Below are 16,661 nucleotides of genomic sequence, written 5' to 3'. Positions count from 1 at the left end.
AATATACTGGGGCACGGGGTCTTTTGCTCAAGCCACTGATCTGGTAAGGGCAAAGACCCTAACTTAAGTTAGCTAATAAACTCTCCTATTGCTTTGCATTGTCGTGTGTTAGCATATTTCTCTCGCCGAGCAACTCCTTCATAACCTGGGCACAACAGAGTTTACACAGGGCTGAGAATAGTTCCTGTTTTGCCAATCAGAATGGAAAACATAATTTGTGGATCAGCAGTAGAGAGTTCTGAAGGGAAAAATTAGCCCCAGACTAAATAGTACGCTAGTTCTGCCTAACAAAACTTAAAAGAAAGACCTTAAAGGATCGATCTGTTTCCAGTAACTTAAATGCATTCAGATGAAAGACAGCTCAAGAATACAGGAGTACAAATATATCTATTGTTGTTATGTGCCGTTAAGTAGGCCCTGACTCATAGCAACCCCTCCTTGGGTTTCCGAGGCAGTATCACTACAGAAGTAGATTGCCCAACCTTCCTTCCGAGGAGTGGCTGGTGGGTTTGAACCGCCAGCCTTCTGGTTAGCAGTCAAGTGTCTTAGCCACTATGCTACCAGAGCTCCTACAAATATATCTAGCATCTGAAAAAAGAAATTTCACAATGTCTGGCCTCCATTCAAAAATAACAAAGCATAAAAAACAGCAAGGAAAATACAACCCACAATAAGGAGAAAAATCAATCGTCAATCAATTGAAAACAACCAGAAAAAACACATGATATTTCGAATTAGTACACAGGAACATTAAAACAAGTTTTGTTTTGTTTTTATTTTTAAACTGTATCCCATATGCTTAAGGAGCTAGAAGAAACATGGAACATGTTAAGTAGAAACATGGAAGATATAAACTGGTGAAGAATGCACAGAAATAGAAATTATCCAAATGAAGCAAAGAGAAAAAAAAACTAGGAAAAAAAAAAAGAATAACATATCAGTGAGCTCTAAGACCAGCTTCAAGCAGCCAATTATACATGTAATTGTAGTCCTTGTGGAAGAGGAAGAAAGACAGGAGAAAGAAAAAAATCTGAAGAAATAATAACAATTTTCCAAATTTGATGAAAACAATAAACCCATGGGTCCAAGAAGTTCAAAGAAACTGAAGCACAAAACACACACATACATATAATGACAGCAAGCCACGTCATAATTCAATTCCTCAAAATCAGTGGTAAACAGAAATTCTTAAAAGCAGCCAGAGAAAAAAAAATACATTATAAACAGAAGAACAAAGATAAGGACGACAACAGTTTCCTTCTTGGAAACAATGTAAATAAGCAGATAATGGAGCAACATTTTTAAAGTACTGAAAGAAAAAAAGAAGTTAATCTAGAATTCTACATCCAGTGAACATATTTTTCAAAAATGACATTGAAATAAAGACTTTTTCAGATACACAAAACCTGAAAGAATTAATCACCAGCAGACCTGCATTATAAGCAATGTTAAAAGAAATGTTTTAGGAAGAAGCAAAGTAGTATCAAATGGAAATCTGGATCTACACAAAGTAATAAAGACCTAAGGCATTTGACTGTTAACCAGAAGGCTGACAGTTCAAACCCACCAGCCACTCCTCCAAAGGAAGACTGGGCAATCTACTTCGTAGTGATATCACCTCGAAAACCCAAGGAGGGGTTGCTGTGAGTCAGATCCGACTCCACAGCAGTGCGGTTTTTTTTTTTTTTTGAAGATGTTAACGAAAGCAAAAACAGCTTTCCCAAAAAGCCTGTTGCTGTCAACTTGAATTCCAACTCAAAACAACACTATAGGACAGTAGAACTGCCCCATAAAATTTCCAAGGCTGTAAATCTTTAAGGAAGCATAGTGCTGTATCTTTTGTACACAGAGGGGCTAGTGAGTTCGAACAGTCGATCTTTGGTTAACAGCTGAGCTTACACTGTGCCACCAGGGCTCCTGAAGATATTAACTAGTTAGGTAAATATAAGACTTTTTTAAAATGGAAATTTCTTACGCAAATAGTAAATGTGCTCAGCTGCTAACTGAAATGTTGGAGAGTCCACCCAAAGGCACCTTGAAAGAAAGGTCTGGTGATCTATTTTTGAAAACTCTATGGAGCCCAGCTCTACACTGACACACATGAGGTCACCATGAGTTGGAGTTGACTCAATAGCAACCAGTTTGCCTGTTTTTGGTTAGTTATCTCTAGTAATATTCTTTTCTTTGATACCTACTTTAACATTAATATAGCTACTCCAGGTTCCTTTTTTCCATCCTTTTACTTTTTTTAATTTAAAGTGAGTAAAGGTAAACTATCACATGAAGATGAACTGCAATAAGTTAAAGAAGCATAATTGAAATTCGAAAACAATCACTGAAAACACATCAAAGAGTTATAGCTAATAAATTTTTTTTAAAAAAAGGGACATAAAGAGGATCTTTATATCTTTATTATTCCTATCTTATTCCCAGCAGTGATGTATGAGGGTTCCAGTTGCTCCACATCCTAGCTAATCCTTAGTAAAAAAAAAAAAAAAAAAAAAACAAACCTCACTGCTGTGGAGTCAATTCCAACTCCAGATATCTATCTGAAAAAAATCAAAACATAGCTACTCCTTGGTATTTATCTAAGAGAAATCAAAGTATATATTTCATACAGATTGTCCATATATGAATATTGATAGTAGCTGTATTTATTTGTAAATGCCTCACAATGGATATACCCCAAATGTCCATCAACTGAGAAATGGATAAGCAGATTGTGGATAAACAAATTCCTACAATGGAATACTACTTAGTAATAAAAAGAAATGAACATCATGAATCTCTGCAGCTTTTGCTTAACCACTGGTCACCAGGGTGCCTCAAAAGAATTATGCTGAGTCAAATTAGTGAGTTACAGTTTATGACCCTCTTTCTATAAAATTCTACAACATGCTAGTAAATCTGGTGTCAGAAAGCTGAGCAGTGATCGCCTGTGAACGGGGGCGGTATGGGAGGGAGGGGCATGAGGAAATTGTTAGGGGTGATGGATATGTTTATTATCTTGAATTGTGATGATGGTTTTTTCATTGGTGCAAAATGTATCAAATCGTGCACTTTAAATAGTTATAGTGGATTGTTTGTCAATATTGTTTCACTAGGAGCTCTGTGGCATAGTATAACCACAAGCATTTGGCTGTTAACCAAAAGGTTGGCAGTTTGAACCTATCAATTGAGACAGATGAGGCAGTCTGCTTCTACAAAGCTTTACAGCCTTGGGAACTCTATGGGGCAGCTCTACTTTGTTCTATAGCGTCTCTATAAGTCAGAATGGACGTAGTAGGTTTGGCTTTGGTTACTGTTGTTAGTTGCTGAGTCAGACTCGTGGCAACCTCAGGTATGCAGAGTAATAATGCTCAATAGGATTTTCAGACTATGACCTTTGGGAAGCAGATCTCCAGGCCTGTCTTTCAATGTGCCTCTGGGTGGGTTCTAACTGCCAATCTTTTGGCTAGTTCTGTATTTTTACACAAATAACATGTGTCTTAAACATTTTTGCCAACTGTGCAAACGCCTCCCTGCATGTTATTTTTGTCAGCAATAAATGTATGGTCACATTATTTATGAAAAATACGGTAGTCAAGCTTTTCATCATTTGCACCACATAGGGATTGCTGATAAGAAAAGAGAGAGAGAGAAACCTTTCATTCCATCCATTCTATGCCTTTCTACATCATTCATTTACAACTACCTTTGGGCTACTATTAATGGCCAGGCACAGTTCTGGTATTGGGAATACAATGGTAACCAAAACAGATAAAATCTCCCCTCCCATAGAGCTTATCTGACTGCAGGAAAAGACAGAAAATAAACAATAAGAAAAACATCACATGGTGATAACTGTGACCAATACAAGGAGAATTAAGAAGAGTGGCTACTTCAGAGTGGGTGGTGGGTGTGGTCTCTCCAAAATGCTATTAATGTAGAGATATGAATATCAAAAAGGGGCTGACCATGTAGAGTGGAAGAAAAGCACCCCTGGACTTCATTGTTATTTTTGCTTCCCCACTGTTCTCCTTTACTTCCAATCTCCTTCTGTAAACCATCCTGAAGACTACTGTAGAATTAACTTTCCTCAAGATTAATCTGATAATGAATTTCTTCTAAAAAATCTTCTATTTCTCTTTAATCCCAGTTACTAAATATGATATTAGCTCTTGCAGTTACCATTGCAGTTCTTCCTCAGTGTGTATAAACCTACCCTTCCAGTCTTCTCACTTTTCCTTCATTACTACCTGAAGGAAGCCCTGGTTCTCAAATATACTTCCCCACCTTTGATCATGAGGTTTCCTCTGCCTGGAACGCCATCCTTCTTCATCTACACACATCCTTCCCATCCTTTAATGCTTGTCTTAACTGTCACATATTCTTTGAAGTTATTTTCTGCTTTTCTCTACCAGATGTGACTTCTTGCCCACATTTACCTCTTGTTGTGTTTTCCAATGAGCAAAACTGTATTTTGTTCATCTTTTTTTTTTTTTTATTGTATTTTAGATGGTAGCATAGGGCTTAGCAGGCAGGTGATAATCCATTACTTCCTAGTAGGTTGAATTAGCTTATTTTTAAATTGTACTTGAAAGCTGCCTGAGAGGCAAAGGAAGAGAAAGAGAAGGATGAAACTAATAAATGGCAGTTACCTTGCCCCATAGTTCATAATGATATTTCTCATGGGAGAACAATCTGCTGAAAGTATAATACGTGCATCAAAAATATAGATTTTTTTAAAAAAATATTTCTAAGGACTCTGTTAAAATCAATTCTTTTCTAAGAGAACTGGATTATTTTCAAAATTCCCTCACTTTCCTGAGACTGAAGTCAAACCAATGTGAGCAGAACATGTAAAGACAGGACGTAGCTGTGCTGTTCCCCACTTCAACACCCAAATGAGTCAAAGAAGATTCCTAAGGAGGAAAAAGGAGTGAGTGGAATATAAACAAAAAAGAATCAGGAAAAAGGTCCCCAAGACGACCCTCAGGTTCAGTGATTTGCTGGAAGACTCACAGGACTCAGCCGGAAGATATGGTCACAGCTTTGATTTATTACAGTGAAAAGATACAATGCAAAACCAGCAAAGGGAAAAGATGTGTTGGGAAGGAGTCCAGGGGAAACCAGGCAAGCTTCCAAGAGAGTTCTCCTCTTGAAGTCACACAAACCAAACCAAATGACTGGTGGGTGACTCCACTGCCATCGAGTCGTTTCTGACTCATAGTGACCCTACAGGGTAGAAATGCTCCATACGGTTTCCAAGGCTATAAATCTTTACAGAAGCAGTCTGCTTTATATTTCTCCCGTGGAGCAGATGTTGAGTTTGAACTGCCAACCTTTTGGCTAGCAGCCGAATGCCTTAACAACCGCACCATCAGAGCTCTGTGGAATCATACTCACCAAACCAAACTCACTGCAATTGAGTCGATTTCAACTCATAGTGACCCCCGTTGGGTTTCCAAGGCTGTAAATCTCTATAGAAACAGACTGTATCATCTTTCTTCCATGGAGTGGCTGTCACAAAGGACATCCTTAATTCCTCCAGCACTAAATTGTGACAGCTAAAACTCACTGCTGTTGAGTCGTATCCAACTCATAGCAACCCCTCCTTGGGTTTCCAAGGCGGTATCACTACAGAAGTAGATTGCCCAATCTTCCTTCCAAGGAGTGGCTGATGGGTTTGAACTGCCAGCCTTCTGGTTAGCAGTCAAATGCCTTAGGCACTATGCCACCAGAGCTCCTAAATTGTGACAAAACAAATTGTGACAACACATATGAAATGTTGTCTATCAGGGAAGATCAATAGACATTCAGGGTTTTTACTGGGGACTGGTCACATAGGAAAGGAGCTCTGGTGACACTGTGATAAAGCATTTGGCTGCTAACCAAAAGGTTGGTGGCTCAAACCCACCAGCTGATCCACGGGAGAAAGATGAGGCAGTCTGCTCTGTAAAGACTACAGACCCCCTATGGGAGTCACTGTGAGTTGGAACCGACTTGATGACAGCAGGTTTGTCTGGTTTGGTCACATAGAAGGAAGCCCTGGTAGCACAGTGGTTAAAACACTCAGCTGCTAACTAAAAGGCTGGCAGTTAGAAACCTATGGGGCAGTTTTGCTTTGTCCTATAGGGTGACTGTAAGTCTGAATTGACTTGATGGCAGTAGCTAGGTCATATAGGTACTCTCAGCCTAGTAGGTACCAAAATTCCAGACTCCCAGAAAGAAAGTAGATGTTCAGCATAAACCATTATTGTTTGCACAAACAGTTTTACAAACAGTAAGCCACACTTACCAGTTAGGGAATGGTGGGAACAGACCCCAAATCCAAGTCTCAGCTGCCGGCCAAGGTCAACCTTGAAAGCAGGCTTTTCTTAAGATAACAATCTCAGTTTTCCTATGCTAATTCTTTTCTGCACAGTGATATGTTGAAAATATTCTTACTTTTGGATTAAAAAAAATCTCACTTTCATGATTTTTTGTTTTAGTAAATAGTATAAAACAAAGTAAAGTTATACCCACCAGGAAATTCATCACAATATTGTTTAAATTAGTCAAAAACTGGAACAAGCTAAATGTCCAAAAACAGTGGAATGGTTCAGTAAGTGACAGCACAGTAGTGTGAAGAAGTATTAAACTGCTTTAAAAATTATATTTTTGAAGATTTTTAATGACTAAAATGATAACACTGGGGAGGAAATCAGGATACAAAATTATATATACAGTAATAACTCAAATATGGGAGAAATAACAAATAAAATTTAGAAGAAAATTTACTAAAATTAACCCCGATTCATTTCTGGGGGTAGGTTATATAAAAACAGTTTTTGTTTTCCTCTTGACCTTTTTCTGTTTTCAATTTTTATTTAATGAACATGTATTCACTTTTCTAATCAGAAAATAAGTGATAATAAAAAAGATTAATTATGTAAAAAGTTTTTAAATATAAAGGATTATGGATTCAAAGTAAATTTTGTTAAAATGTAAAATATTTATTGAGTATGGGTATAAGGCAGATCTTGACCAGGGAACTCTGAAGATAGCAAACAACCATTTAAAAATAAATTTTTTTTTTAAAGTTAAAATGCTTCTTTTCCAATTAGCTATGAAAAAAATAAAGTATAGGAAGGGGAAACACTGTTTTACAAACACTAAAGGAAGTACAATGGCCAGTATTTATTGTAACAAAGAAATGATTCACAAACTAGCAAATGAAAAAATAAAACTTATAGTTTTAAATGGACAGATCGAAGGATGAATTTCCTAAATTACTCTGTGTGCATATACAATCATAATTTTTCTATCCTCTGAAGTATTACTAACATAAATCATATACTTGTTTATAGTTTCTTCATAAGGAGAACTGGGTATTTGGAGAACGTGATTTCTAATGTTTCCAGTGCCAATTTTCCTCCATTTGTTTTAATGGGTCTACTGTAGTCACAAAGATACTATGCTACAGAAAGCTATTTTGTTCTACATAGATTCTCCATCACTACATTAAGTTGCCATATAGAAAACAGAAGGCTATTGTATCCTCTTATCCCTAGAGATGAAGCAGTTTGCAGCTTATTTTAAATCACAAAGCAATTCTTTTTGTGTACAGAATTGGCCCACGGCAACAGAGGTTGTGCAACAGAGATCCATGGAGTCACCTCACTACCCACATGATCTCCCCTTGTGGCTGCTTCTCAGCAGTGTCAGAACATGAACATCTTGATGGCACTCCAATGTGGGGGCAGTGCTTGCTGTGCCTCTGAAGTGATTCCTGGGCCAAGTCAGAAAATCCAAATTCTAAAAAGCCACTGCAATGGCAAGCACACACGGGGAAGAAAGCCAGAAATTTTCTGGTTTAAGAAAGGAAACGTGGTTAACCTAAATTGGACCTGGGGTGCAAAGAAACATCAAGAAGCACTCTAATTGCCTCAACTGTGCATTTCTGCTTCCACTAAAAAAAAAAAAAAAAGAAAAAAAAAAGACTCTTTAAAAGGTTTGACTATATTCAGAAATTAAACTGCTTAAAAGTCAACTCAAGTTCTTAAAAAGATTGTGTTTGGGGAGGAGGTGGGGAACAATGTGTTGTACAGATTATTTTGAAATTTATAGCTAATGAAAGTCAGCAATTGGAGCTTGCTATGTGGTGGTTCATGAATGATCAGTAGTCCTTTAAACACTTTGTTGCTTCCTCTTTTCTCTTTCCCAGGAAGAAACCAGGGTATATTTAAAAAAAAAAAAAAAAGAAGAAAAGAAAGGAAAAGAGCATCGGACTTAAAGTCAAAACACCGGGGTTCACCATCAGGCACTGTGAAGCATGCATTAACAAACAATTTTCAGGCACTATGCTTTTCAGCCATCTGTCATCACCAAATTTTAGGCTCTTTCTCTATAAAACAGGTTAACCAACAAATGTCACCCTTTTCATAGGTTACTATGTACAGAGAAAATATAAGCAAACGGTAAAGTGCTATCTGCATTTTATTACTGTTGTTGCTATTAGATCTGCCTTACCTATAGAAAGGAGCTCTGGTAGCACAGTGCCTAAGGCACTTGACTGCTAACCAGAGGCTGGAGGTTGAAACCCACCAGCCACTCCTAGTAAGGAAGGTCGGGCAATCTACTTTCATAGTGATACAGCCTCGGAAACCCAAGAAGGTGTCGCTGTGAGTCGGGTCCAACTCGATGGCACATAACAACAACAACAACTACACATAGAAAGTACTTAACAAATGTTCAAAAAACTGTTAATGAACTGGGCTAATTATAGTGGACCAAATGGTAAAAGCAGGTAAATCAAAAACTTTTAAACTAACAATAATAACACTTCTATTTAAAAATTAATAGATATCTAACTGTAAAATCTTAATATATGGAACTAAGTTGAATATCTTATAGGTGAAAACAATGCCTCAACTGCCAAAACAGGTCGTTTTAATCACCCCTTATTGGTGGGGATCTTAAGTACAGCAAACAGAGGCTATTACATCAGGTTTCATTAAGGTACAGAGGTAGTACACAGAGACAGCAGACTGAGAAAGTTAAGAACCTGACTTCAAATTCCAGCTGACAAGTTGTGTGACCTTGGGTGAATTCTTTAATTCTTCCCAAGTCTCAGTTTTCACATCCATAAAATGGAGACAGCAGTAGCACCTACTTCTCAGGGTTTCTGTGAAGATTAAATGAAGAAATACAGGCAAGTCACTTACCACAGTGCTATTCACTTCACTGTCATCATCACCACCAAACTAAATACAAGATGACTTTCTGTGAATGAAACCAGACCAGAAGTCACCCATTTCACAGTCTGATATTAACCCTCAGCCATCTTAGTGAACCATGGCATGCCTTTAAAATACCTGGCAAAGGGGTCCACTATGGTCATATGTGCTGCTGGGTCCCCACATTCCATGATGCTGTTAGGTGAGATTAGATATGGCTGTCAGGAACTGTGGTTCCCCACACCAAACATTAGCAGATGTCCAAGGTGCAATTCTTCATATTTCACTAACCACTCTCTGAACCAGAGTCCCAGGATTATACTTCTAAAATTTAAGTTTCTTATCTAACTTGCTCATGCCCTATGTTTCACTTCCAGTCAAATTTGTCTTTCCTTTTTCAAAGAGAAATGTCAAAAGCTTGAGATGTGCATAGAGGCATACTTTTTTCTAATTTGCAATGAATGAATTCTTGCTAATATAGAAGCTTCAGAAGGTAGAATAATGAAACACTAAGACAGTGATCCCTTATAATAGAATATACCATGGTAAATGACAGTGGTGGTCAATGAAGCAATTGCTTCATATCCAATATCCTACTGAAATGAAATAACTGCATTTTAAGGAAATAAAACCTAACCCTTTTGAGATGTCCTGCTAAATGAGTCAAAAACCTCTTAATTAACCTATAATTAATTAACCTTAATTAACCTATAAAATTAATCAAAATAATTGAGCTGTGCAACCATCCTATCTCTTATTATAGAGAATTTAATAATACAGTAAATTCTTGGATATATAAGACCCCCAACCCCCCCCCCGCCAAAATAGCCACTTCTTTTGGGACATCAAAGGTCCCTTCCTCTTGGGAAAGGCTGAGCCCAGCTGCCAGCCTGTTTGCCTTGTGACGATGGTACCTGCTCACCAGAAGGCTCCTGGTATCCACTGGGCTGCTGCAGATTGAACAGACTGTGAATCCAGCCAGGGGATAAGAGGTTGTTTTAATTGGCTAAATCTGCTATGTAACAAGCGTATGGCCACGAATTCGTAGCCAAAACATTAATCTTAAAAAAAATGCCATGTACAATTTAAACACAAAACAAGAATGACATTTTTGTTCCATCAATTCTAGTTCTGCCACAAGGGTTTTCAGCTTACCCCTTTCACAGGGACTCTGAAATCCTTACCTTTGTGGAAGTAGAATTTTCATGGAACACTCCTTGTACCAAGTCCATAAGGGCACTTGCTAGAAGTTCCACAACCTAAAAAACAAGAAAAAAAATTCAAAGGAAAATTTTAAAATTCATCCTCATTTTTACCTCAGAATGCCTCAGAAGGCTTAGTAGCAAAAGCAGGATTTGTGCTTGATAGGAAAAAAAACGGGGGGGGGGGGGAGGAGGTTATGTGCAAAGAGCCTGGCAAATGGCATTGCCCACCTGGATAGGAAAGCTATGATCCAATTTTTTCAGTCATAATTCAATCAAAGAATGTTATAAGCATAGCATTTGACTAATACACATGAAAATCCTGTAATAGCCATTTTGAACATAAGCTTAAATTTCAGATAACTAATGAAATCTTAACTCAATTTATATTCTGCATGTTATTTCTGTCAGGTGGGTAGTTTTTCAATATCCCATTCTGGGAACCATTACAATCCTAATTTTTATGTTAAATCAGAAAGAGAAGAAGAAAAATCAAAAGAATGATTAATCTTTCAAATGTGTTCATTCTGTTGTACTTAAAATGCACTGTGGATATATTTGGTACAGAGCCCTGGGTCAAACATACCGTAAACACTGAAATTTTTTACAAAGCCTCAATATTGAAATCATATTTATCAAACCTGTATTATCTTCAAGGCTCAGGCTATTTAAAAAAAAAAAAAAAAAAAAAGCAAATCCAAAGCTTTGAACTTGTCCCAGAACATAAAACAAGCAGAAACAGTAAATAGTCTCTTTGGAACTACTGCACAATTTAAAACTGTGTGCATAAACTATATTAATTCAAGAGGATAAAATAGTGACATTTATTATAATGTTCAATGCAGTCATTTCAAACAAGAATTCCTTAAGGCAACCACTGCTTACAAAGTCTTAATATTTTGTCTATTTAACTTTTTACTATATGGAATCTTATATTGGATTTCTACTCTTTGCTTCCTAGAATATAGCTTAGTTCTGATTGAATTAAAGGATTTTGTTTCAGCTTTTAACATTCTTATAATTAAAGATATTATTAACCCAAAGGATAGAGACCCAAACAATAAGATATGGATAGGAAATATCCATAGGATATTTGAAATGAGATATTCAATTTCAGGTAGATTTAATAAACATTTTCTTAGAGGCAAATTACATTAATCTGTAAAGTTCTGTTTTAAAATTTTAACACATGAGCATTTATCTCCAAATTTATATTTACATTCACACTGCACAGTACATACAGGGTTGCTGATATGGAAATTATGCTGATTAAAGGCATATTATTTCTCTTTCACAGATGGGCTAATTTGTAAGACCTATACAAAGTCTCTCTCTTTTTTTTTAAATCACATTGCCCTTTAGGTAACCAAATACTTAAGAAATATTGTAGCAATATGAGCTGCAGAGGAACTGGAAGGACAATGATCCTACAGTGTTACCAGATGTGTTGAGTTATTTAAGTGGGGAAGAGAGAAAAATGAATGGATTTTTTCCCCCCTGAAGGTATCAGATAAACCCTATTCCCAAATCCAGGAGGATTGAGTATCGCCAATAGGTCTATGAAAGACTGTAACTAAACACACAGTATTGGATTGGGTTACAGTTTATACAAGCAACATCCCAAGATCCCCCTGATGGCTGGACACATAATACAGATCAATCACTCACTTAGAAATGTTACGGTTTTGAAACAGTTTGAGCTCTGATACCAGCACTGGTAAAGTGAGGAGGGATTTACAAAGACAAAGTCCGACTCTGAATGTCAAAACAACGGCATGAACCTTTAACAATGGATCTGGATGTGATAATCACAGTTCCCTTAACTTTCCTGAAATTCCAGACCAGGCAGAAACAACAAAATCGTGCTGTTCTCTGCTTCTTGTTCTCAGAATTCAGTTAAGAGAGGGAAACGTGTGCTTACAAATTCATAATCCATATGTGATCTGTACTTACAAATGGCGATATTTGCTTCAGTAGAAAATTTTACCTCATGGTCAAAGACAACCATGAAGGAAAAAGCTTAGGACTTCCTTAGGTTAACAAGTAGATAAATGAAAGAGATTATGAAAACCAAGAATTGCCTAGTAGAGTTGAACGTATCCCAGGCGAGAATGACTTGCCAGTATACACACAAATCTTTTTCTATTACCCGAAATGTTTACTTCTAAAATTATACCAAACAGAGAAATGTTTTGGTAATCTCTTCCTTTCAAGTCACAAATAATTTCAGAAAGACCACAGGGTTATGAGCCACTCACACTTTAGAAAGAATTGTTGAATGAAATCATGTAATGATTTTCTTTTCTTGTATTACTTGGCTTATTACACAGAAAATCACTTGTTTAGATACATGTTGTACTTAAATATAAGAAATCACTTGCTTAATGACACTTTCTCCCCCTCAGATTCTTGGGGAATGATTTGTTTAAGCAACCAAAGCGCTAGCAAGGATAATGGCAGGCAGGGAGGAATCCAGAGGCCTACCCAGCTTTCCTGAGGTTAACAGCTCAGGTCCCAGGCTCCTTGGAGTTCTAGACGAGGGCAACAGTGAGACAGATTAAAAGATTCTGTTCCTCAGGCCCAGGGGTAACCAAACACTTTCCATCAGAAAAAGAAAGAAGCTAAAAGAGCCTCAACACAGAACTATAAGTGAACAGAGCAGAACACAAGGAGCTAGAGTATATGGATTCTACTTCAAAGTCTACCACTAATTTTGCTGTGAGCTTTTGGGCAACCAATTCATTTCTCTACACTTTGGTTCTCCTCAACTATAAAATGAGAGGAGTTACAAAAGGTATTTCCTTAAGGTCACTCTCAGCTCTAAAATCCCGAGCTTTATTACTAATGAATCTTAGTATTTGATTTACAATTAAGCTGGATTATATGAAGAGGAAAGTGGCATCAGGATTGGAGGAAGACTCATTAACAACCTGCAATACACAGATGACACAACTTTGCTTGCTGAAAGTGAGGATGACTTGAAGCACTTACTGATGATTAAAGACTACAGTCTGCAGTATAGATTATTCCTCAATATAAAGAAAACAAAAATCCTCACAACTGGTCCAATAAACAGCTTCACAGTGCATGGAGAAAAGATCGAATTGTCAAGGATTTCATGACTTGGTTCTATATCAATGGAAGCAGCAGTCAAGACATCAGACAATGTATCACATTGGGCAAATCTGCTGCAAAAGACCTCTGTGAAGTGCTGAAGAGCAAAAATGTCTCCTTGAAGACTAAGGTGTGCTTAACCCAAGCCATGGCATTTTCAATTGCCTCTTATGCATTTGGGAGCCAGACAATGAACAAGGAAGTCTGAAGAAGAGTTGATGCTTTTGAGTTGTGGTGTTGGAGAAGAATGCTAAGAGTACTATGGTTGGCTAAAAGGACTAACAAATCTGTCTTGGAGGAAGTGCAGCTGGAATGCTCCTTGGAAGAGAGAATGTCCAGACTTCATCTCACCCACTTTGGTCACGTTGTCAGAAGGAACCATTCCCTGGAGAAGGATGTCATGCTTGGTAAAGTGGAGGGTGAATGAAGAAGGGGATGGCCCTCAACGCGATGGACAGACAGAGTGGCTGCAACGATGGGCTCAGGTATAGCAAGGATCATGAGGCTGGCACAAGACTGGCCAGTGTTTTGTTCTGCTGTGCACAGGGTTGCTATGAGCTGGAGACAATTCAATGGCACCTGACAACAACAACAATGTAAATTTGAAAATTGTTCCTTATAACTTTGATGGGAAATTTTTGCACATTTCTATCAGTTCTCTTCATATGGATCTTTCCTCAGTTTGAACTCTACAGATTATTTTCTTTTTGAAAATTTTTCTACCTAATCCTCCTTGGTTATAATAAAACTATAATAAAACAATTGCCTTTTTTTTTTTTTTTTTTTTTTAAAGCATTACAACTGGTAATCTACCTCATCAGCTGGCAAATCCTAGTTGGGTCAGTCACTTAAAGGCTACAATGCTGAGCTCTGAGTCTTGAAGCTCTCTAATGCTTGGGAATAATTCTTACATATTGGATTCAGAATGGCATCAGGTTAATGCAAAGTTCCATCAAACAAATAATAAAACTGGTTCGACATATCCTTTCCTTCTCTAATAAGTAAACATGTAGAACACTTAGAAGAGAACCTGGAAGAGTTACTGTTACTATTCTCTGTACTGCTGTATTATTTATTAGTCTATATTCAGTACAAGTCCAAGGCAGATGAAAGTCACACTACGGGACTAAGATTACAGTGGTTTTTAAACTCTATGTGCCCAAATATTTCAGAAAAAAATTGGTTTTAGTTCAACAACAGAACATAAACAAAAACTATTTTAGCCCAAATCAGAGATTTTGTAACCTTGATTTATTGTATCCTGAAACATTGTTTCAGATTATAGGACTGTCACCATCTGTGTTATAAAGTTTAGTAAATGAAGCCAGAGACAGTCTCTTGCAAGTCTATGCAAGTTGTGAGAATAAAAGTATTCCTTACCCATACAGGCAGAAGTCAAAATGTGCTTCTCTTCAATTTGTGCCATATGTTTAAATCTGACTCTACAGTAAGGCCATACACTATTGTCCAATCTTCTGAGTAATGCCTTAGATACCAGTGAACTAGAAGTGGCACCCATTTACAGTGTCAGATTTCTGATTTCTGCTACTACCTCCCTTTTTGTCTACTAGGAAGAAAGCCCCAGCATGAGAAAGTAAGTGGACACTGCACATCAAGGTGCTATTCTCAAGCAAACTGTCAGTCTCTTCCACTTCAATCATCACCTCCTCACCAAAGACAAGGAATACAGCCAGCCTTCTGCATCCATGTGTTCCGCCAACCATGGGTTCAACCAATTGCTGATTGAAAATATTCAAAAAAGAAAAGCAATTAAGTGGTCAAAGCAATCCCTCAAAGGCTGAAAGAGAGCATGAAGTGCTATTTACATAACATTTGCATTGTATTAGATATTACATCTAGAGATGATTGAAAGTATACCAGATGATGTGCATAGGTTATATGCAAATACTATGCCATTTTATATAAGGGACTTGAGCATTCCTGCATTTTGCTGTGTGTGTCTGTGGGGAGGGGCGACAGGGAGATGTCCTGGAACCAATCCAACACAGATACTGAGGGGTGACTGTAGTTAGCATCAGATGCATCTGAACATTAACATCAATTACAGATCTAACTGACCTTTGGAACGAATTCTTAAATAGTTAATTTACAGGACAAATTTCAGCAATCAGGGGTATATGCAATTGTTTCATTCTTTTTCTTTTGGTAAGGGTAACTACAATTTTTCAAACTGAAAAACAAAGATGAGGCATATCCTCACAAAAGGTGTTTTGATGACTGTGCCCTTGAGCAATAATAAACTCTAATAAAAAAATAGAAATTGCAAGAAATAGGGGGTTATAAGAGAATGATGACATCCAAAATATCCTTACTTATAATGCTATACAAAGTGCTGTAATATATTCTTAAGAAAAAGAACTCAAAAACTTACTGCTATCAAGTCAATTCCATCTCATAGTCCCCCATTGGGTTTCCAAGGCTACAAATTTTTACAGAGGTAGACTGCCCCATCTTTCTTTTGCAGAGTGGCTGGTAGGTTTGAGCCACCGACCTTTTGGTTAGCAGCCAATGGTGGTAACCACTACACCACCAGAGCTCCTAAAGCTGGTTATAAAACAGAATGTATGATAGGTACTTTTAATATAAAGAGTAGCCCAGTCTATGTGTTTATATATACAGAGGAAAAAATGTCTGAAAGGATAGATGACAAAATATTGGTGTTACTGCATATATGATTAGATTCTAGATGATTTTGTTTTAAAAATTTTCCTTAACTTTTCTGAATTGCTTAAATTCACAATATATTACATTTTATTTCCTTTTACTGTACTGATTTTATAATCAGATTAAAAAAAACCTATGGTAGGGGGTAGGCATACCCTGTATTTACCACAAATTGACTTATGGAATATAACAGAGAACAGTCCCTGGATTAGCAAAAACAAGATCAGTAAGTGGTAGTAAGCATTCTGTACAGATAAGTGCCTTTCTCAATCAATGTGATTCACGACTACTACCAGTTAGCATCTGATAGATGGAACAGATTCAACAGAGTTGTAGATGTTTGTTAAATTAGCCAATCAGACCCTTTTGGTTGAGTAAAGAAGTGTCTATCCTAAATTAAAAGGGTGCAACCAAATCTTTAGACAAAATGTTAACTGTAAACTAATGTGGCTCAGTTCAA

At 37.1% G+C, this 16,661-nt stretch overlaps 1 protein-coding gene across 1 annotated transcript in view; it reads right to left on the bottom strand.

Annotated features, from left to right (window-relative positions):
• PDSS2 (decaprenyl diphosphate synthase subunit 2) overlaps nt 1-16,661 on the bottom strand; it is a 413,153-nt gene that overhangs the window by 112,555 nt on the left and 283,937 nt on the right. The window contains exon 4 of the mRNA XM_007940832.2: nt 10,385-10,459. Within this exon, the coding sequence (XP_007939023.1) occupies nt 10,385-10,459 (75 nt within the window). The remainder of the gene's footprint in view (nt 1-10,384; nt 10,460-16,661) is intronic.

This window comes from Orycteropus afer, unplaced genomic scaffold, assembly GCF_000298275.1.
Source record: "Orycteropus afer afer isolate SDZICR_OR568_19922 unplaced genomic scaffold, OryAfe1.0 scaffold00072, whole genome shotgun sequence".
NCBI lineage: Eukaryota > Metazoa > Chordata > Mammalia > Tubulidentata > Orycteropodidae > Orycteropus > Orycteropus afer.
Note: the sequence above shows the minus strand (reverse complement) of the source record. Positions and strands in the feature narration are given on the sequence as shown.